The following is a 22,649-nucleotide window of genomic DNA, read 5'->3' as shown; positions in this document are numbered from 1 at the left end:
GTAAACAGAACTAGTCAAGGGAAGTTATGCTTAACACTAGAATCCCTGAAGCCAGGCGACGAGACGTTATCTTCTCGGAAGTTCTCGAAAGACATTTTAAAGACCCGCAAGACGAAAAAGAATGGGCAAAAAAAAATAAAAAATTAGTAGTGTAACGGGAAGCAGCACACACCACCGATACAGGTGTCTCAGTGCATATAAAGCATATAATGGACAATATGTTAGAAATGAAATGTCGAAGAATAAAAGATCGTATTAGCGCAAAAAAAAGGAAATTAATCAGGACCAGGTGTCATTGAAAAAATAGCAGGTCAAAGCAAGGTCAGAAATAAAAGGAAAAGAGCAGAAGAAAAGTATTTTCGCATTCGCATCATTCAATGCACAAAACGTAGATTTACACAATAATCGAACATACAGTATGAGAATCTGTGGACCCGCAACAGTTAAAGCAACGACAAGTTTAATTTCAAAGAAAACCCAATTCGGTGAGGTGTATATTTATGATCACGGAGAAGTGATCACAACGCGAGCAGCAGAGACACAAAGTAGCAAAAGGATCTACGGCTGTACAGGGTTTAAGAATATTGTCGTGCTGCCCTTCTCGCAATTCTCGCAATCACCACCAGTCTGACAGTGGGAGCAGCGTTATACGTCCTACACAAGAAAAAATTTAACCACGGCCGGGGGAGGAAATAAAGGACATCTATTGTTTTTACAACATCACGCAAGACCACGCAGTGAGCCATCATTTAAAAGAAGTTCACAGACATCAAACCTAACAATTGTTGGATTGCATTTTGCAGACAAGCATCATGTGTTCCCAGCTCTTAAAACAACGACATGCGACAGGCAGAAGAGGCAGCTTGCAAGCAGCAAAAAGACAGCAAATGATCCAAAGACATATCCTTAGCGTGCATTTAGCCAAACCCCCCCTTCACAACACGAGCAGCATTATACTGTACATCTGGCAAGAAAGAGATGTAACCATGCACGGGGCCGGAAATAAAGGACAAGTATTGTTTTTACAAAAGTTTTTAAAGTAAAAGTGAAAATAATGCATATGTAATAATTCACAAGAAAATTCCAATCTCTTTAAATTGTATATTGCCTGCCTAAGGTAAAGTCATCCCTGATGGAGGATCGCAGGAATCGTGGGAAAGAGGGGTACTTTCATCGGATTAGCGCTATTTCAGATGTGGAATGGCAAAATGGGGGAGGCAGCTTGATGAATGAGGTCTCCTGGACTTAAAACAAATCCCAATCATATTATGTGATATCATCTCATGTGAAATTCTATTCCATACTTCTAGAATTTTTATTTTTATACTGTATTGAGGGTTTATTCTGTTCTATGTATTGTACTGTGTTGTATTGACTCCCTTCTTGACACCCACTGCACGCCCAACCTACCTGGGAAGGGGTCTCTCTTTGAACTGCCTTTCCCAAGGTTTCTTCGATTATTTCCCTAAAATGTTTTTTTTGGGAGTTTTTTCTGGTCTTCTTAGAGGGTCAAGGCTGGGGGGCTGTCAGGAGGCAAGGTCTGTTAAAGCCCATTGTGGCACTTCTTGTGTGATTTAGAGCTATACAAAAAAAATTGCATTATATTGTATATCTGGTAAACCAAACACGGGGGTGGGCGAGCGAAGCAAGCAGGGGGCGGAGCCCCCTAATATTTATAAAGGTAATGATTGGTTGATTAAGTGAATCAGTGATGGGGACTGAGCTAGTGGCATTAGGCTTTAGGGATCACTCCCTGTCATATTCAATATGTCACAGTACATATAATGTAAATAGTGATTTGCAAAGGCTATCAAAAATACAGGTACTGCAAGAGTCAACATATCAGTGAGGTATAATACAGTATTTTTTACTTTAAATTTATAGTATAAGCAACTTCAGCTGAAGTGATGGCTGCTCAAATGTTTTCACAGAGGGCCACAGAAATTATAGTTTTTGAACATTTAATTTAAGATGATAAAATGTGACGTTTCTGCTTAAGAAATTATCAGAAAGCGACCACTTAAATAATTACAACATTTCAAAATAGATAAGAATATGAAACTACAAAATCTGGAAAACATTATCATACTGTTAAATTTGTATAAAAAGTGAATAAACTTTGTTGGTAGCATATGTAATGACAAGAATGGTAGGGACTGAGAACCAGTAGTGTGTTTAACTGTAAACAGACCTCAAATTAAAAGCTGGAAATGTCTGAAGCAATGACTTTCACCCATTGTGTCTATCTATCTATCTATCTATCTATCTATCTATCTATCTATCTATCTATCTATCTATCTATCTATCTATCTATCAACATTGAATATCAACAGATATTTAACATACTGTCCAGTATTCAGTTAGTGGTACAATATTTAAGATTAAATATTCTTCTGTTTATCATCCACCATAACTGTTTGTATAATTTACTTTATGCATGATTCATTTCTACACGCACACACCCACAGAGCAGCATAAACTATATGTGATAGGGAGATGAGAAACTGCTTTTTAAGAATAAAGATTCTACTTCTGAGATGTATGAAACAGTTATTTGAGCTACAAATTAAGATTTCAACTTTCATTTCCTGGTAATTTCTTAACCACTTCCTTTGAAACTTGTATGCTACCACACATTTCCTTTTATATGTAGCTATGTTTGAATTATGCATTTTCATTTGCAAAATACATAATATTAAACTAACTGTGTGTAACAGTACAGAGTTTAATATAATATCATATGTTCCAGTATTGCATCCTGTACTAAAACAGTTCTCTCATTGTTAGGAAACAAACTATTAAAATATATTTGTATTACTTGTTTAAATCATGCAATGTATGAGCTATCAAACATTTGTGCATTGAACATCTTTAATAGAACAACCTAAGAGTGAGCAAGTTTAGTTTCTGTTTTTAAGGCAAATGTGAATACTATATAGTATTTATGCCAAATTAACAATTCATTTTCTTGTTTTAAATATTAAATAAATAAATGTATTTACATGTAAAGAAGAATGAAAAATCTAAAATAATTTGAATTTACTATTAAAAAGCTATTTTGTTTAATTGCAGGTGCTTTTGTCCTAGTTTAGTGACTTCCTGAAGAGTGGTAGCTGCCTTTCAAGTGACTTGCCTACCGTCCACAAAGATCACATAGATGCTAATTTTAAAAAAGTTCATCATTAGCTGTAAAAAAGTGAGTCACTATGTCATCGTCTTCATATGGCAGTACTGATATAAAAGACTGGCTTGTGTGCATCCACTTAGAGCAGTATGCATACTATTTTAGATTTGCTGGCTATCACAAGTTGAAAGACTGCAAGGATCTTAATAATGAAGATCTCATAAAGATTGGAGTGACTCCTACAGGACATCGCAAACGAATTCTTCATTATTTACAGACTTGGCAAGAATTTCAAGGCAAAGCTATGGAAGAAACACAAAAATCATCAAAAAAGGGGATGAATTTCAATGATTCATCTAGAACTGATTGCCACAGCTCTGTACAGAATTATGAAAATTCAAACTTAAATCCAAAGACAAATGAAGAGAAACCAACTCCCAAACCAAGAACTATTTTTTTGTCAGAACAAAGAAAAAAGGATGTAATTAATCACAATCAAAACTGGAAACCTGTTTATAAATACTCAGAAGATGTGCAAAATGATTGCATTACTTCATTTAATGTGCAGTCTTCTGTGCCTGTGGAGGATACATCTAAAAATATGACATCTGCTGGAGAATCTTCTCTTTTTCGCTTGAATGAATATAAAGGGAAAATGGTTGTCAATGAGATATATTGTCTAAGGAAAAATGATACAACAAATCTACCTCCACTGCCAGATTCTGAGTCTTTCAAACATGAGTTTAAAAAAGAATGTGAAGTTCCAAAACCACTTGATACCTTTGTGAAAACTGGGTAGGTACTATAGATTTTTACGTTATTTTGCTTAATACTTGATTTATGATCTTGTTATTTTCAATAAATATCCACTATAGGAGCTGATCATTATAGACAAAATGTGTGAATCATGCTAGTGAATATAAATTTATTTTTAATTTTCAGAGCATTAGCTTTCCTATACTATCTCATATTTTATTGCGCTTAAGTATCAGTTACATCAGTCAAGAATACAGAACAAAATGTATTTTATTATAAAGTAAAAAATTATTAAGAGTGTGAATAAGTGCTTTATAGATGACTAGTGAAACAGAAAGAGCAAGGAGTTTTTTTTTCTTTCTGTGTTAAACAGGAAAACCTAAAAAAGTTGTCAAGTGGGAGATTCAGTTCTACAGTAAAGCAGGTTAATAACAGCAAAAGGATTAGATAAAATGGAAGTCATCATGCAGGATGAAAGTCAAGAAATCAATAACCTTAACAGATATTTGAAATGAAGAAAAGCAAAATGAATTGTAATTGTTAAAGGAATGTGTAGTTTAAAAAACAACAAACTAACCACATGCTCATTTGTGACACCATATACTGTACCTTGACAATGGCAAAATGTTGTCAATGATGATTTCACCAACAGAAATGGTAAAAAATAAAAACAAACGAAGCAGAATTAAGTGAAATGTAACAAATGGAACAAAAGAGCTTATTTTTTGATAAGAATAAATAGAACTTAACATATTATTGGAGAAACAATACAACTATATGTAACTGAAAACAACAAACCTATAACTCCTGTCAGCCTGAATATACAAGGTTTAAGCTTGTCTATCTTGTGGAATGCCTTTCACATACCCAGAAGGTTGCATCTTAGCTTGTCTCCTCCTGCTCAATTATTATACTCTTGCTATTTGTTCTCAACCTTCTGTTTCTCCCACATGTTCTTGCCAATCCACCTGCCTCAGTGATTTTAAGCTCCAGTGAGGCACTACATCAGGGATAGACCTTGAGAATATCTTTGGGCTCAATAATGACAATTGGAAACTCTTGGAGCTACTATGCTAGATTTCTGCAAAGTGGCTCCTGGTGTTCCTACAATCCTGAACACCATCACTCATTCAAAAGGACAGCCTGTGCCAGGTCAGTTGTCTGCACTGAAGAGCAGCAGTGACTCAAATGTTATTGGTGACTGAAGAATAACAATCTCTGACGCTTCCTTCATAATACTGGAATCATAGTGTTCTCCTATTGGTGGCAGCCAGTTGTCACTGGCTTATTTTCTATTGCCAGTACACTTGTCACCATGGAATATTATGGTCCAACCACTGTCCTGACTTTTTTCATTTTGTTCCTGCAGTTACAGTCTCTTCTAGACACTTGTTTAAAATATGCATAAAGGAATTTACACTTCTGGAGCCAGGGCTGGAGGTGGTCTGCTCCTGGTGGTTAGACAATTTATATAACCCTGCCAGGCTCAGCATGAAACAGCAATGTGGAACCATCTTGAGAGCTTACCACTTGCAAGCCAAAGTTTGGGAGCAATACCAATTTAGTGTCAGGCAAAGGCATTAAAGACATAGACAGACTAGACTCTGACAATGGAGGCTGGCTTTGGGAACTTGGAACACTACTTGAGGTGGTTTGGGCATGTCAAAAGAATGCTACCTGGGTGGCTCCCCCTAGAACTGCTCTGGTCACATCCCACTGGATAGAGACCATACAGCAGACCCAGGACATGCTAGAGGAATTATATCTCTCTGCTGGCATGGAAATTACTGGGATTTCCCAGGAAACGTTTGAATCTGTAGCTGTGTTGACCGGCTTGGCCTGTGGCCATTATGACACTCAGAAGGAAATGTGAATATGAAGGTGAGATGTTTCTTGTTCACATTGTTTAGAGTCAATATGAAATATGAATGCCCTGGAATGGGTAGCTTTCTATGTGTTAGAACAAAGATAGCCAATGTTATTCAAAGAGTAATAAAGAATGTATTTTATCATGAATTGACTTCATCAATTGAAAATCCTTTTGAAACATCTCATTCACAGGGCTGAGTCAGAGAGTCTGCTTTCTTGGAAGCACTGTTAAATCCTGGAGATTCTAAGTATATCTTTATTGGAGCTATGGAGTATAGTTAAGGACATGTTGAAGGAATGTTCCTCAAGGTTTTTTTTTGCAAACTCTAATAACATATAATTTTATTATGACCTAGCAACTGAATGCTATCCTTTTAGTGGTTAAGTTGTCTCAACCTTTTCTTTTTCTTAAAAGAACTTTAGTGCTTTCAGTTTATTGCTGTTAAGACTGCCATATGTTCTTGCTGACTTGATCCATTTGTGTGCATATGTAAAGGATAGAAGGAATTTTTAGTCTTGAACTTAGCATTTTTTTACAGTTTGCAAAATTAAGAAATTTTACAATCTAAAAAGTTACTCTCACTTGTACTTTATTGCTTCATGTTTTATTTCCCACAACTGAGATCCTTTGCTTTGTAGATGGTGAGCCTAACCAAGCTATATGGGTCTTCCAGCAACCAGATGGTTGATGGCAAATACAAGGCTTTGCTCTAATAATGTGTCCTATGCCTGACCTGGTTGAAGTCTAAGTAAAAGGATACTTTTGGACTGCCCTTAGGTCAGTCCTTTCCTTCAGACTTATTTGCTATGCATGACTTAACCAGGGGCATAAAGTTCCTGGCAACATAGTTCTATGAATCACTGAGGCACAAACCCCTACCATTCAGAGATCATGTCAGTTACCAGAAATAATGTGCTACGACATCTGTGACATGTTGTGCACAGCACTAGCCTCTGACTCAGAAGTACAAATGATTGTTTATTCTGATGTGTTTTTTTTTTTTTTGGACAAGCAAAGAGATTTTATTTTTACTCTTGAAAGTAATATATGCTTGAGTTTTGTCACCCAGGTCATTTGGGTTAGATATGTGTCATCATTTGTAGTTTTGGGTCTTTTAAGGTTTTACTCAATGATGTAGGAAGCTGAGGGATCTCTGTTTCTTCCCGCCCAAGGATGACAAATAAACATAGTAAATGTGTATGTTATGAGAAGAAGAAATGATTTAATAATGTTAATCAATCAGATAATTAATTATTGGTTTTGCCTTTGGCATTGCCCAGAATTAATTAAATAATTTGGTAAGGCTCCTACTTTGTTTTCCTTACCTTTCTCTGTAGGAGAGGTTCTCTGGCCATGACACTTATATCATGGTAACTGAAGCGTACTTTTTTTAAGAAAGAGAAAGAGAATAGTAAACTTTATTGATAAACACAAAGGCTATAGAAATTTGATAACTGCATACTGTATATCCACACAGAAGACAGGAAACAAGACAAACATACTACATGGAAGATGCTGGCTGTTCATTGACTGTTTAGAGTTACAGTTTATTTTGGCATAGAGTTTTATAATACAAAGTCTTTAATGATGATATCCAATATTTTGTGGAGTTGTTGCTGTTGTTTCTCTGGGTTCAAGTGAAGGACTCTTCTTGTGTTGAAGTGTACTCTTTGTCTTTGCTACATGGCCCTCTGTCCATGGTGTGTTATGGTGTTGCTTTAGCTCACTGTTAGGCTGTTTGCTGTGTACTCTGTAACTTCACAGGAAAAGTGTTAATCCTTCCGGCACAAGGGTGCAGGGACAGTGGTACCTATTTTGAAGTAAAGTGACTTCTTAGTCTTCTCAGACTGGGCTGAATCACTGGCACAGACCTAAGCTTGGTAAAATGGGCCTTAGAGTTAGTTCTGGGCATCTAGCTCCAATGCTCTATGGAGAGTGCAGAGTAAGTTTGCGAGTGTTTTGCCCTGCAATGTGGGGGTGGCTTCTCACCCCAAAGACAGTATATTGACAGCTTTTCAACTCCCCCAGCTTTCAGCACCTCAAAGAAAGAGAAGATGTGAAAGCAGCTAGCTTTGAATTAAGATATGACTTCTTGTGATTGGATCAAAGTCTCTTCTAATTATAGATCCAGTGCCTGTGTATAGGAGTGTTATTTTGTGCATCACATCCAGGCAGGATTCAGTTAGTGGTTACAAGACTAAAATGAATGCTTATCAGGATGTCTTTCTGTCTGAAGGAGTTTCTGCAGAGGTGCAATTTCAACTCCGATTTACACCTTTGTTAAATGAAGTACAGAACTAAGCAGAGCCAAACAGGAAATGCCCACTTTGTCCTGTATACTGTATATCTGTTTATATACGTAGATGTACTGATCAATTAACCCTTGGTTTAAACTAGGCAAACACATTGCTTTTACATATTGTCTCTGTCTTGGATACTTCATTTTCTCATTGCACTATTGTAAGAAACTAGTATACTGTATCTCATCAAATTGAGGGAAAGCAATTTAAGTTTTAATTGAACCAAGGAAAAATATCAACCTTAAAGAAAATCTTGGCAAAAAAATATCAATAATTCTAACTATTGAACAGGAAAAGGGGTAAAGGGAGATAACACTTGGAAGAGATAAAAAGAGATAACTTTTGACAATTCCCTATGTATATACACAGTATGTCTATGTTTCATATCAATATGATTTACACCAAAAGAAGCAGCCATATATTAACCATAACAAAACTAAATCAGAACCAAAAAATCCAAAACTAGCAAAATATTTATTTTAGATAAAGAAGGACCTACTCAGTGAAAAGGGTTTTGAAAGAAAAACAAGTCAGAGTGTATAAATGCCATACCAAATAGCTGTAGCAAGCTGGAGTCTTTTATATCCCTTAGGTACCTGCAGTCCTAATATTTATTGTAACTGCAGTACCAGAGGCTCTCAATTCCATATTAAGTCCTACCCCTTTTGGCCCCAGATTAAAAATAATCAACTTAACAGAATAAAATTATTAACAGTTTCACAATGGAAATCATTAGTTGTTAACATTGAAAACATATGGGGAATAACAAAAATGGAAGAAAGAGTGAATTCAAGAGTGAGGCACAAGCAAGAACATGATTGTATTTTTTCTCAAAGTTAAAGGGTTAAATGTATGATTTGTAGAGCATGAGAGGTAAAAAAAAGTATTTACTAAAAGCAGAAATGTATCTGTAGAAGCAGAAGTGTAGTATCTGACTGTCAGTTAAGGTTGCTTACCCATTTGTCTACCACCAAAATGAAGTGCCACTAGGCACAAAAACAATAATTCACATCCCTCATCTTCTTTCTAACTTCTCTTTCGGTCTGGCTGCACTACCATCCTGCCAGTCAAGGCTTCTTGTATTTCATCTTCTTAAAGCTAATTGAGCCACTGACAGAAAGTTGTGCTTCCTTTAAATCTCACACAGGGTTACTTCCTTGACAATATATGTAATTACTAAATAGAGGTTGTGTAAATATCGTAATAGAAATTTGCCTGGTGGTTTAACACTAGAATTACCAAAGCCTACGAAAAAACTCATAGATCCATCCCACCTTAAATCGCTTCTCACCTCTCCATCAGCGTCTTTTGTCCTGTAAATGTGTGGATAAACAGCAAGCAGCCTGCTATCACATCCCCCCACCTCACACAGTTTCCTCAGCTCAAGTCTGTTTACCTGCGTGTCAGTTGCTTAGAATTGTATAGAGTGAGAAGTCAAGCAAAATGACACCTTTTATAAATACTGTATCGCTATTTAGAACACTTGCATTTCATGTGTGTTCCATGTAAACCACGATCTATGTAAACATATCGTTAAAACAGAAACGTTTTTCATTTTTTAATAATTGACAAAATGTAAACATGAAGTGTATAATATGTGAAGCCTGAATTCCAAATATCAAAGAAACACTTTCACAAAAGGAACAAATAGAACAAGTGCGCTTCTATTCAAGAATATTACTGCAGAAAAAGAACCCGCGTTAGAGTGCGACATTGACACACATTTGCTACGATCGCTTCGGTGGCTAAACAGTATCAACTGCTGACTGGTAATCAAAACTTCACGGCTTTGATCCTGGAAGAGTCCGTTTTGAGAAGTGAGCTGCACATATTCTTACTATTTTAGAATAAAAACCTACATTTGATTCCAGTCTGTAACAGCCGGTGTAATTTATGATACTTGTAAAGGTTAGCTTTGTTTTTTTTTTTTATTCAGTTTTATTCTCTCAGCCGCCTTCACGATCCCAACATATTTGACACTGCTGTTTTCACATAGACGGTTCTACATTGGAGCAAGAATGCACTTTTGCCATTGCTGTACTTTGTATATGTACATGGGAAGTTCTGCACTCTACTTGTGACTTTACGCTGTAGGTAGTAAGTAAATAAATTAAGGTAATTAGATAAATAACATTAGATCTGGCTCTTACATACAAAGGATGGTGTATGTAAGGACGGTGCATGTGCCCGAAACGTTAACATTTATGTTACTTACATAAAAGCCAGATCGAATGTTATTTACCTGTTTATTTATTTATGTTATTTACTTGCTTCCAACAGAGTAAAGTCACATGTAGAGTGCAGATGGCATGCTCAAAAAATATGTGTAATGCCATGAAAAGAGCCTGCTGACACTTTAGTATGCATATGATCTGAGTTGACCTCTGTTATAGCGCGTCTCTGTGAAAACAGCAGTGTCAAATGTGGGGGGGAGGGGGTTAGCGGCTGAGAGAATAAAACTGAATAAAAAAAAACAAAGCTAACCTTTACAAGTATTTACAAGGTGTAATTTTGCTTAACTTCTCGCTCTATACAACTCTAAGCAACTGACACGCAGGTAAACAGACTTGAGCTGAGAAAACTGTGCGGGGTGGGGGGGATGTGATAGCAGACTGCTTGGTGTTTGCTGCTTATCCACACATTTACAGGACAAAAGACGCTGACGGAGAGGTGAGAAGCGATTTAAGGTGGGACGGAGCTACGGGTTTTTTCGTAGGCTCTGGTAATTCTAGTGTTAAGGCAGTGGTTCTCAACGTTTAGTTGTGGGGGCCACCTCTGGCTGAATCTTTTTGTTTCAACCCATTTTTTTCTCCTACTATGGGCTCCTACATTAATTAACAAAACTGTTATTTCCAAGTTCCTATGTTTTTTTAAACAACAACAACAACATTTATTTATATAGCACATTTTCATACAAAACGTAGCTCAAAGTGCTTTACATACTGAAGGAAAGAAAAATAAAAATTAAAATAAGACAACATTAGTTATAATAGAAAAGGAGTAAGGTCCAATGGCCAGGGTAGACAGAAAAAAAACTCCAGACAGCTGGAGAAGAAAAAAAAAAAAAATCTGCAGGGGTTCCAGGTCACAGGACTGCCCAGTCCCCACTGGGCATTCTACCTAACATAAATGAAATAGTCCTCTTTGTAGTTAGGGTTCTCACGGAGTCACTTGATGTTGATGGTCATATAGACTTCTGGCTTTTAATCTATCCATCATTGTTGGAACATCACGGTGCTTTGAGTAGATGCGCCACCACCAAAAGGATACCGGAAAAGGAAACAGAAGAGAGAGTAGGGGTTAGTACAGATTTTAGAGCCACCATGAATAGTTATTATAATGAGTTGGAGATATAGAGTATCAAGATTTTGATTACAGTGAAATTATGAGAAAGCCATGTTAAAATAATGTGTTTTCAGCAGTTTTTAAAGTGTTCCACCGTATCGAATTCCTATTGGCAGGCTATTCCAGATTTTAGGTGCATAACAGCAGAACACCGCCTCACCACTTTTAAGTTTTGTTCTTGGAATTCTAAGGAGATACTCATTTGAGGATCTGAGGTTACGATTTGGAATATAAGGAGTCAGCCATTCGGCTATATAAGATGGGATGAGATTATTTAAGGCTTTATAAACCATAAGCAGAATTTTAAAGTCAATCCTGAATGACACCGGTGTAGTAACATCAAGACTGGAGAAATGTGCTCGGATTTTCTTTTTCTAGCAGCTGCATTCTGCACTAGTTGCAAACGATTTATGTCTTTTTTGGGTAGTCCTGAGAGGAGTGCATTACAGTAATCTAGTTGACTGAAAACAAACGCGTGAACTAATTTCTCAGCATCTTTCAGTGATATAAGAGGTCTAACTTTAGCTATGTTTCTTAAGTGAAAAAATGCTGTCTTAGTGATCTGATTAATAAGCAATTTAAAATTCAGATTACAGTCAACAATTACCCCTAAGCTTTTTACCTCCGTCTTGACTTTTAATCCTAATGTATCCAGTTTATTTCTAATAGCCTCATTGTATCCATTATTGCCAATCACTAAGATTTTAGTTTTCTCTTTATTTAACTTGAGAAAGTTACTATTTATCCATTCTTAGATACAAGTCAGGCATTGTGTTAGTGAATCAAGAGAATCGGGGTCATCAGGTGCTATTGATAAATACAGCTGTGTGTCATCAGCATAACTGTGGTAGCTCACGTTGTGCCCTGAGATAATCTGACCTAATGGAAGCATGTAGATTGAGAATAACAGTGGACCCAGGATAGAGCCTTGTGGAACACCATATTGGATATCATGTGTCTTTGAGTTGTAATTCCCACAACTAACAAAGAATTTTCTCCCTGCCATGAAGGATTCAAACCAATTTAAGACACTGCCAGAGAGGCCCACCCATTGACTAAGGCGATTTCTAAGAATATTATGATGAGAGGACGAGAACAGATAAATGGCCTCTGTCTGCATTCACCCGCAAATCATTTACTACTTTAACGAGTGCAGTTTCTGTGCTGTGATTTGTTCTAAAACCCAACTGAAATGTATCAAGAATAGCATGTTTATTGAGGTGGTCATTTAACTGCATAATGACTGCCTTCTCCAGAATTTTACTTAAGAAAGGCAGGTTAGAAATGGGTCTAAAATTTTCAAGAGCCGAGGGGTCGAGATTATATTTCTTAAGTAGGGTTTAACTACAGCAGTCTTAAGACAGTCTGGGAAGACCCCCGTATCTAATGACGAAATTACTATGTCAAGAACATTATCAATTAGCACGCCCGATACTTCTTTGAAGTAATTTGTTGGTATTGGGTTAAGGATGCAGGTGGAGGGTTTTAATTGAGATATTATTTTTTGGAAATCAGGTAAATCTATCTTAGTGAAAGAGTTTAATTTGTTTATAACGGAATGCTGGGGTTTAGGATCGTTAGTGTTGGGGAGATATGTTATTTCTAATATCATTAATTTTTTGGTTGAAAAATACAGCAATAGCCTCCCAGGTTTTACTAGCATTGTTATTTATAATCTTAGAGAAATGGCAGCGCCTCTCAAGACGGACAGTGTTATTGTATTCTGTTATTTTAACTCTCACTATTTCATAGTGGATAGTTAGTTTAGTCTTCCTCCATTTACGCTCAGCTCTACGGCATGTTCTCTTTAAATCAGAAACTCTTTGGGTCTTCCATGGTATAACAATGCTAGAAGATTTTTTAACTGTCTTTTCAGGTGAAACTATGTCAAAAGCAACTCTCACTTTAGTATTAAATCTTTCCACCTTACTATTTACATTATCCTTGCTATTATAGTTGGCACTATAAACGGACTGATTGCTTAGAATGTTTGTAAGTTTTAAAGCTGCTGCTGAGTCAAAGAAGCGTTTTTTAACAATATACTTCTCATGGGTGTTTTCTATCATTATTTCTATATTAAAAAGTAGAAAAAAATGGTCTGATAGACCAATATCAATGACCTGCTTTATATCAACTTTTAGTCCTTTAATAATTACAAAGTCTAATGTATGACCTGCTTTATGTGTGGGCTGATTAACGAGCTGTCTCAAATCAAAAGAGTCCAGGAGGTTCATAAATTCTTTTACTTTTAGGTCACACTGATTATCTATATGAAAAGTAAAGTCGCCAACTATTAGGAGTGTGTCACAGTTCGTAATTAAAATTGACATTAAGTCAGAGAATTCCTCAAAAAAAGATGCGTTGAATTTTGGAGGTCTATACACGGATAATACTAGAACTTGAGAATATCCCTGGATAACAACGGCGAGATACTCAAAGGACTTAAACTTACCAAAACTGAAATCTTTACATTTTAACCGGCTCGAGTAAATGTTTGCCAAGCCCCCGCCTCTTTTTTCCTTGCCGATCTGCACGAGTAAAACTGTAATCCGGAGGCGCAGATTCGATTAAAACAGCCGCGCCGTCTGAGCTAAGCCACGTTTCACTTAGTACAATAAAATCTATGTTTTTATCACTAATAAGATTGTTGATAAAAAACTTCTTATAAGTTAGAGCTCTAACATTTAATAGTGCCTCAGAGATGAATACTATATGCGTTATTGATTTTTGGAACGGGAACCAAGTTATTTTTATTAGCGCCGCTCTGTGTGTATTTTTTGTTTAATCTGTAATCTGTTTTTATAGTTTTAATACAGTGTTCCCTTTAAAATAGTAATTTTAATTAGATTATTGGTGTTTATGCCGTATTACCTAGATTTTCTACGTGCATTGAGATTGGTTATTACAGTATTAATGTTGTGCACTTTAACGAAAGATTCATTATCATTTCGGAAGGGGTTAACAGCAGAGATAGATAGTCAAAATAAACAAATTACCTTAGATATGTTTTCGGAGAGGACCCGGGCGCCGAAGCTTTTCGAATGCAGGCCATCTCGCTTGAAGAAACGCTGCCTTTCCCAAAAGAGGTTCCAATTGTTGATAAACCCGATGTCTTGCTTCTTGCAGAAACCTTGAAGCCAGTTGTTTAGTCCTAGCAGACGACTGTAGTACTCGTTGGATCTTCTGACGAGAGGTACGGGCCCGAAATCCGATCTTTGCCGATGGGTCCTCTCTTTGTTGTCTTTAATCTAAGCTACGAAGTCAGCCTTGAGGATTTCTGATTGTTGGTGCCTTATATCGTTTACGCCGGCATGCAAAACGATTGCTCCAACTGCCCTCTCCTTGTGCTTCTCGTAGATTGCCGGCGCACGTCTCATCACATCTCGGACACAAGCACCGGGAACACAAGAAACAAGCAATTTTTCATTAGGGCATGTGATATTTAGGTTTCTAACAATAGAATCACCTACCACTACTCCATCACCAGGGGCTGAGGGCGAACTGAGGACGCGAAGAGGGTCGAACCAGTTCTGAGTTAGGATGCTTGCCTGTGCCGATGGAGGTGCTCTGGCCATGAACCCCTGCCTGCATAGCTGAAAATCCGCCGAGGTCATCAGCGGTGTCGCTCCTACGAGACGCAGAGTGAGGTCGGCACAATGTGGGGTTGATGTTACACCGATTACAGATGGCGAGGACGGTTTATCCTGTAGCTGGGCCTTCAGATCTCTTTTTTTTTTTTTCTTTGTTCCTTTTTATTAATTTTACATATAAATCAATCAAGTTTCTACATAAAGAAAAATCAAGTTAAGAAAAATCGATCCCCACCCCCGAGAGAGAGAGCAAGCCAAACGGCATGAAATTTAAGACCTGTAAGCATACCTAAATTAATAAATTCTCTGTGCTTTATGAGCTTATTTTAAAATATTACTGATTAGATCTTGCCATGTTTTGAAAAAGTCTGTACAGATCCTCTAACTGAGTATTTGATTTTTCCAATTTCAAATAGTATAACACATCAGTTTCCCACTGACTTAAAAGAGGAGAGTTTGGGTTCTTCCAGTTTATCAGAATAAGTCTGCGTGCCAAAGTGTAGTGAATGCAATCACAATTTGTTTGTCTTTCTCCACCTTAAACCCATCTGGAAGAACCCCAAACACAGCTGTTAATGGATTAGGAGGGATTGTGAGTCCAAGGCTGTCTGAAGGTAATTAAAATTTTTCGTCCAGAATAATGTTAATTTGATGCAGGCCCAGAACATGTGATCCAGTAACGCTGGAACTAGTTTGCAGCGTTCACAGGTTGGATCATGCCCTGGAAACATTTTGGAGAGTTTTAGTCGAGACAGATGTGCTTGATATATAATTTTGAGTTGTATAATTGTATGCTTTGCGCATATGGAGCTTGAGTGAATTCTCTGCATTGCTACTTTCCACTCCTTTTCTGATATATTAATTGAGAGATCTTTTCCCAGTGTCCTCTTGGATCTTTGAAAGGAGGGATTGTAAAATGATTTTATATATTGTAGAGATGGAGTCTAAGTCCTTGAGATTGAGCAATATTTTTTCCAGCATGGATGAGGGTGCAAGATGAGGAAAATCTGGAAGGTTCTGTTTAACAAAGTTCCTGATTTGAAGATAGTGAAAGAAATGTGTAGCTGGAATGTTAAATTTGGAATGTAATTGTTCATAGGATGCAAAGACGTTGTCTATATAAAGATCTCTAAGCAAGTTAATTCCAAATTTTTCCAGATATTAAAACTGCATATGTTTGTGAAGGTTGAAAGAGGTGGTTCTCTTGCAGAGGTGCCACAGATAGAAGCTTCTCCTCTTTAAAATGCTTTCTACATTGGTTCCAGATTCTAAGTGAGTGGAGCACAATTGGGTTATTAGTATATTGCCGATAACGTGTGTTTATTGGAGCACAGAGCAAGGAATACAAAGAAGTACTGCAGGATTTTACTTCTATTGTGGTCCAAGCCTGTGTATGTTCTTCTATTTGTGTCCAGGTTCTTATCGCCTGTATATTTGCTGCCCAGTAATAAAACTGGAAGTTAGGTAGAGCCATGCCGCCTTCTGCCTTTTGTCTTTGTAGGGTCTCTTTTGATGCGTGGATGTTTTGAATTCCAAATAAATGAGGTTATTGTTGAATCTAATTGCTTAAAGAATGATTTATTAATGTATATTGGATGTTTTGAAATAAAAAGGAGCTTAGGAAGAATATTCATCTTAACAGTGTTAATTCTTCCAGCTAGTGTGAGATGAAGGGTTGACCATCTATGCAAGTCTTGTTTAATTTTTTCCATGCAGACGAAATTTTGTTGATAAAGAGCTTTATGTTTACTTGTGATGTTTACCCCTAGGTATTTAAACTGTTCTGCAATGATAAAAGGTAGGGTGTCTAATCTAATATTATATGCTTGAGAATTCACTGGAAAGAGTACACTTTTATTCAGATTAATTCTGAGACCAGAGATCTTTTGAAATTCTGTGAGTGCTGCTAAGACTGCAGGCACAGAATTTTCTGGGTCCGATATATACAGTACCATATCATCTGCATATAATGAGATTTTCTGTTCCAGTCCTTCTCTGCTAATCCCCTTTATCTGATCAGTATTTCGACAATGTATTGCCAGTGGTTCAATGGCAATTGCAAACAGCAGCAGTGACAAAGGGCATCCTTATCAGTGCCACGCTCTAGTTTAAAGTAGTCTGAGCAAATGTTGTTGATGCAAACTGAAGCTTCTGGGTTAGTATACAGTAATTTAATCCATGCACAAATGTTGGGCCAAACCCAAACTTCTCCAATGTAGTAAAAGGTATTTCCATTCAATCATGTCGAATGCTTTTTCTGCATCCAATGATAATAATATTTCTGGGGTGTTTGATTTAGTTGGTGAGTATATTACATTAAACAGGCGTCGAAGATTTGAAGATAAGTGTCGGCCCCTAATAAATCCAGTTTGGTCTTGTGATATTACGAGGGAGCACTTTCTCCATCCTTCTAGCTATGATTTTAGAGAGTATTTTAACGTCGTTATTCAGAAGTGAAATTGGTCTGTATGATGCACATTGTAATAAGTCCTTATTTTGTTTTGGAAAACAGTGATTAGTGCTTGGCGAAAGGTTTGTGGAAGAGATTGGTTATCTCTGGCTTCTGTAAATGTTGCTAATAGGAGGGAGCTAGCTGAGCGGAGAATTTCTTGTAAAATTCTGCAGGGTAGCCATCAGGGCCTGCTGCTTTCCACCTTGGAGTGACTTTATAGCATCTAGTAATTCTGATAATGCCAGAGGTTTATCAAGTTCCTCCACACTAAAAGTGTCTATTTGTGGTATCTGTAATGTATCCAGAAATGCATTAGATTGTGTATTGTCTTCTTTAAACTCAGTAGTATATAAGGATTTATAGTAGTCTCTGAAAATGTGCATTATATTTTTGTGGTTGACGAATTTATCTCCGTTAGGTTAGTGATTACGAGATTGCGCTATGCACTTCTTGCTTGTGAATTTGTTGAGCTAAAAGCTTATTAGCTTTCTCCATGTTCATAGTAATGATGTCTGGATTTGTAGATTAGTTGTTCAGTTTCTTCAGTTGTCAAGAGGTTTAATTCCGAATGTAGAGCCTGCCTTCCCTATGTAGAGTCTCGCTTGGTAGTCTGGCATGTTCTTCATCTATTCTAGTAATTTCGCTTTTTATCTCTGCTATTTTCTTGGCTTCATTTTTATTTCTGTGGGAAAGATATGAGATAATCTGTCGTCTTAAGAAGGCCTTAAGAGGTTCCCAGAGTATTCCTGCGGAGATCTCTAAGGATGTATTTGTCTCTAGAAAGTATTTGATTTGTTTGGATATAAATTCCGTACAATGGTCGTCTGCTAATAGAAGCGGGTTGAGACGCCATCTGTGGGGTGAGTGTATGAGGCTTAGTAATTTTAGTTCCAAGATCATAGGTGCATGGTCAGAAATAACAATAGCATCGTATTCGCAAGATTTAATCATAGGCAAGAAGTTATTGTCTATAAAGAAGTAATCAATCCTTGAGTAGCAATGATTTACTGGTGAGTAAAAAGAATATGTTCTTGAATTAAATTAAATAATAAATTAAATTAATGGTAACAATGACTTATTCATTGAAAAGCTGGCTAGAACAAAAATGCGTTGAGAATCACTGGTCTGAAATATCCCTGAACTCTTTTTAATTACACTGCAATTGTTTCTCAGTGTTCTAGGTAACACTGCTTCATCTTTTTGTCTGCAGCTTACTATATAGCTAAGAGAGATGAGTACAAAGCACATGATAGAAATCACATTCAGATTTGGGCCACGTTAGTCAATTCATATGTCCCCAACACAGTATTGGATTATCAGAATAACCTGAAAGAAGACATTATGCAATAATGCTGTCAAAAGGGGGGTAGTCTCTAGGATTCATATCACATTTGCTATGTTTTTGTTTTCTTTCTCTTTTTAATGTCATCACACATATTATCAGCATTTTGTATGCATTTGAAACTTTCTGGTTTAATTTCAGTACTGATTGATAAATTTACATTTCATGACCTGCTTACTGCTCTAGAGATTCATTTAAAAACAAACGCACACAGTTTATAAGTAGAAATAACAATACAGGGTGGTCCAGATCTAATTAAGCAGATCCAGATCATCTGGATGACTTTGATTTATGCGGGGATGATTCCTGTTCGACGCGAAGACGTTTCTTCATGTTGTCATTTCGCACACTTTTCGATGGTCCAGCATTTTTCGGGTGATTTTCTATGTAATAAATTTAATAAGTTATAGCATAATGAAAATTGCATAATTAGATATGGACCACTATAGTAATGTTTGGAATTACAAGATGGCAGCAGTTCAATCTTTTAGATTAGTCATTATGTAACAACTTGGGGTATTTAAAGAAAAAATATATCATTGAGCTTTTTTAGGTTATACTTTAAAATTTTTAAGTATAGAAATAAAAAAAAATTACAATGAATTTACATCTAGTTACTTTGTTTATTTATCAATAACTTTTAATGTCTCAATAATGTTAGTGGTTGATCTTGTACCATTTTTTATCAAAGGTATGCAAATCCTTTTATTGTTCATTGTCATTAATTTTGTTAAAATAATAAAGGTGGCAAAATACACAAATTAATTTTATGGTTTTATGTACATGATGTATGATTTGTACAAGTAAATTTTACTTATTATCTTACACAGGAGATATACTGAAACACATATTAGTTGCACCAGCAACAGTGCTTTAAATACATTACAGCAACCAGGTAAGATTGTCTCATATGCTTAAACTTCTACTTTAAAATAAAATAAAAAGACCAAAATTGCAACGTTTTTAGGTGTATAGTTGTTACTGGGTTTCTTAACTGTTTACCTTTAAGGTACTAGAATGCTAGTTTTTGTTTTGTGTGTATAATTTCATACTATAGATGATTACAGACATTCTGAGTTCTAAGATAACTGTTATGACATATACTTGTGCATGTTCAGTATTCTGAGTACCTGTAAAATGTTACTGTACAAATTATACAGTCCATCCATCCATCCATTTTCTAAGCCAGCTTTATTCTGAAGAATATCCCAGCAAGCATAGGGTGCAAGGCAGTAACAGTCCTGGGACAGGCCACAAATCTGTCATAGGGTGAATTCACACAGACACTGGCCAATTTTAATAGTCCACCTAAGCAGCAAGTCATTAGGCTGTGGGATAAAAACATGGCACCTGGAGAAAAACCCAAATGGATATGGGGAGAACATGCAAGCTTCACACAGGGAGGATCCGGGATGTGAATGATGTGAACCCTGGACTCATTTAATTTAAAATCAGCAGTGTATTTAAATCAGATATAAATGTTGTTCTTGATTGATGTGCTCATCCTACACACTGTCCATTTCTGCATTACTAGGTTTAAGACTATAATCACTGAAGCCTATGAAAAAACTTGTAAGCCCAGCCCACCTTAAGTCCCCTCACATCTCTCCATCAGTGTCTTTTGTTTTGTAAATATGTCGATCAGTGCAAGCAGCCTGCTGTCCAATCCTCCACCTTGACGGAGCGCAACTCGGGCAAAAAGTTCTCCCAGCTCAAGCCAGGCCTCCTTATCTGTGTGTGAGGTTTCTGGAATTGTATAGGGTAAATGATACAGCATATTGTTATTTGGAATACATGCATTTCAAGTGTGTTCCATGTCTACAAAGATCTAGGTTAAGTATAGGATGAAAGGAAAAATCGAAAAATGCAAGAAATGATGAACACATACCTAAAGCAGAAACTTTTTCCATGTTATACTAATAATGATGTGAAGTGTATAATGTGTGAAGACTTTAGTCTAAATATCGACACATTTAGAAAACAAACATGTTCATGGAGAGGCACAAAGGAATTTAAGGTGGGCTGCGATTACAAGTAGGCTTCAGGGATTTTAGTGTTAAAAATGTTTGTGCTATGATCTTGCTAGCATTTTATAAGCAAATGAAATCACAACATTTTACTCAGAAATGATTATTTCGTCATATGCATGTCTCTACTTACCTAATGAGGAAAGTGCATTTTTAGTATTTGTTGAAAAAATTTGAAGTTGACTTCAGGTAGGTGATTAGTTGTTTGTTCCCATAAATCTACCACTGAAACTGTATTCTGAGGAAGTGGTTTCTGATTTGATTTAAACATGATGTTTTACTGTATGTGTTAATGAACTGTAATCTGTTCATGGTAATGACTTCTGTAAATCTATATAATAAAAAGAGGCTACAGTTTCTGCGGTGGGCTGGCACCCTGCCCAGGGTTTGTTTCCTGCCTTGCGCCCTGTGTTGGCTGGGATTGGCTCCAGCAGACCCCCGTGACCCTGTAGTTTTAGGATATAGCGGGTTGGATAATGGAAGGATGGATGGATGTCTACAGTCTATTGTAGGCTTTTGTAAAAAATTACACATCCTTTTTTTATCCTAACAATGTAGTACCTAAAAAAATCCTAGCCAATGCTTGTTTATATTTTAATTTTTTTTCTTTGCCTAAATGTCCAGTTTTACTTACGATTTTGTGGGTTTCTTTCAAGTCTGCTATGTATATTTTATTGGGGAATAGTTGGAAAACCAATCCAGTCATGTCACATGATGGAATAGCAGAACCTGGTCAAGCTGAGCTTTGTTCTAGGGGATCCTTCTCTGTTTCTCCTTTAACTTGCAATATAAACTGAGGATTAAAAGATCATAGAATAATGGAATCCTGTCTGTCAAAATGGGCATTGTTTTATAACTGCCCATGTAGCAGACAATCTTCAGGTGTTTTACATTCAAGTATTAAGATCTCTCAGGAATATTAGCCATCTTGATGTAGACTAAATATCTCCTAATTAACAGAACCATTACTGCTTCTACTACAATTACTACCACCACTACTACTATAATACTAAAAATATCACATAGCATAACATTCTAAAACTGTTTAATTTCTGAACTAAATAAAATTAAAAAACTTTTTCCTATGCTAAAAGTTGTTGCCGCTTACTAAACTTTAAATACTACATCAGCTTTAATTCAGAAAGAATATATTGCAAGCATTATTTGTATTATAGGTTTAACTGACGTGGACTGGGCACAAGCATATCCAGAAAGCATTGTTTCTCAAGATTTCAAATCCACATGGTGTATAGTATTGTTTTGGGGGTAAAATACCTGTGACTAGTGAAAACCAATTAAGTTTTCTTTATTTAAATTTGTGCTGGCATGATCTTGCCTTGTTCTAATTTCTTCTGCAGATGCTAATTTGTTTTCATAGTGTAAAGTATTTAGTCAGAGAAATTTTAGTATTTTTAAATATTGGTGATATTTTGAATCCCAATCAATACAGTATCATTCTGGTATAATTTTATAAATTGTTGTTGTTGTTGTTGCTCCTCATCTTCTTTCGAGTGCTCCTGTTAGGGGTTATCACAGTGGATCATCTTTTTCCATATCATCCTGTCTTCTGCATCTTGCACTGTCACACCCATCACCAAATGGCTACCATGGTTAATCTCAGCCTCATTACCCTTAACAACTAATAGACAAGCCCCAACCTTTATCAGGGCCTGAATAAAGGAGAAGAGGTTCAGTATTGCCAAAAATACTGATATTTATTTGTATGTATATCACTGAAATAGGCATTTAGCATATCAGGAAATACTGTGACTTCCTCAGGTCCTGGATAAAACCAATTGAAGTTACAGTACCTTTGCATATGAAGCAACAGCAATGGGGACAG

General features: G+C 36.5%; 1 protein-coding gene across 1 annotated transcript in view; it reads left to right on the top strand.

The window, feature by feature from the left end:
* Positions 1–22,649, top strand: part of zmp:0000000660 (arf-GAP with Rho-GAP domain, ANK repeat and PH domain-containing protein 2) — a 446,729-nt gene that overhangs the window by 70,316 nt on the left and 353,764 nt on the right. Inside the window, exons 2-3 of the mRNA XM_039751270.1 lie at positions 3,073–3,919; positions 19,610–19,674. Of these exons, the coding sequence (XP_039607204.1) occupies positions 3,207–3,919; positions 19,610–19,674 (778 nt within the window). The 5' untranslated portion in view covers positions 3,073–3,206. The remainder of the gene's footprint in view (positions 1–3,072; positions 3,920–19,609; positions 19,675–22,649) is intronic.

This window comes from Polypterus senegalus, chromosome 4 (assembly GCF_016835505.1).
Source record: "Polypterus senegalus isolate Bchr_013 chromosome 4, ASM1683550v1, whole genome shotgun sequence".
Taxonomy (NCBI): domain Eukaryota; kingdom Metazoa; phylum Chordata; class Cladistia; order Polypteriformes; family Polypteridae; genus Polypterus; species Polypterus senegalus.
This window is presented reverse-complemented; position numbering and strand designations above follow the sequence as displayed.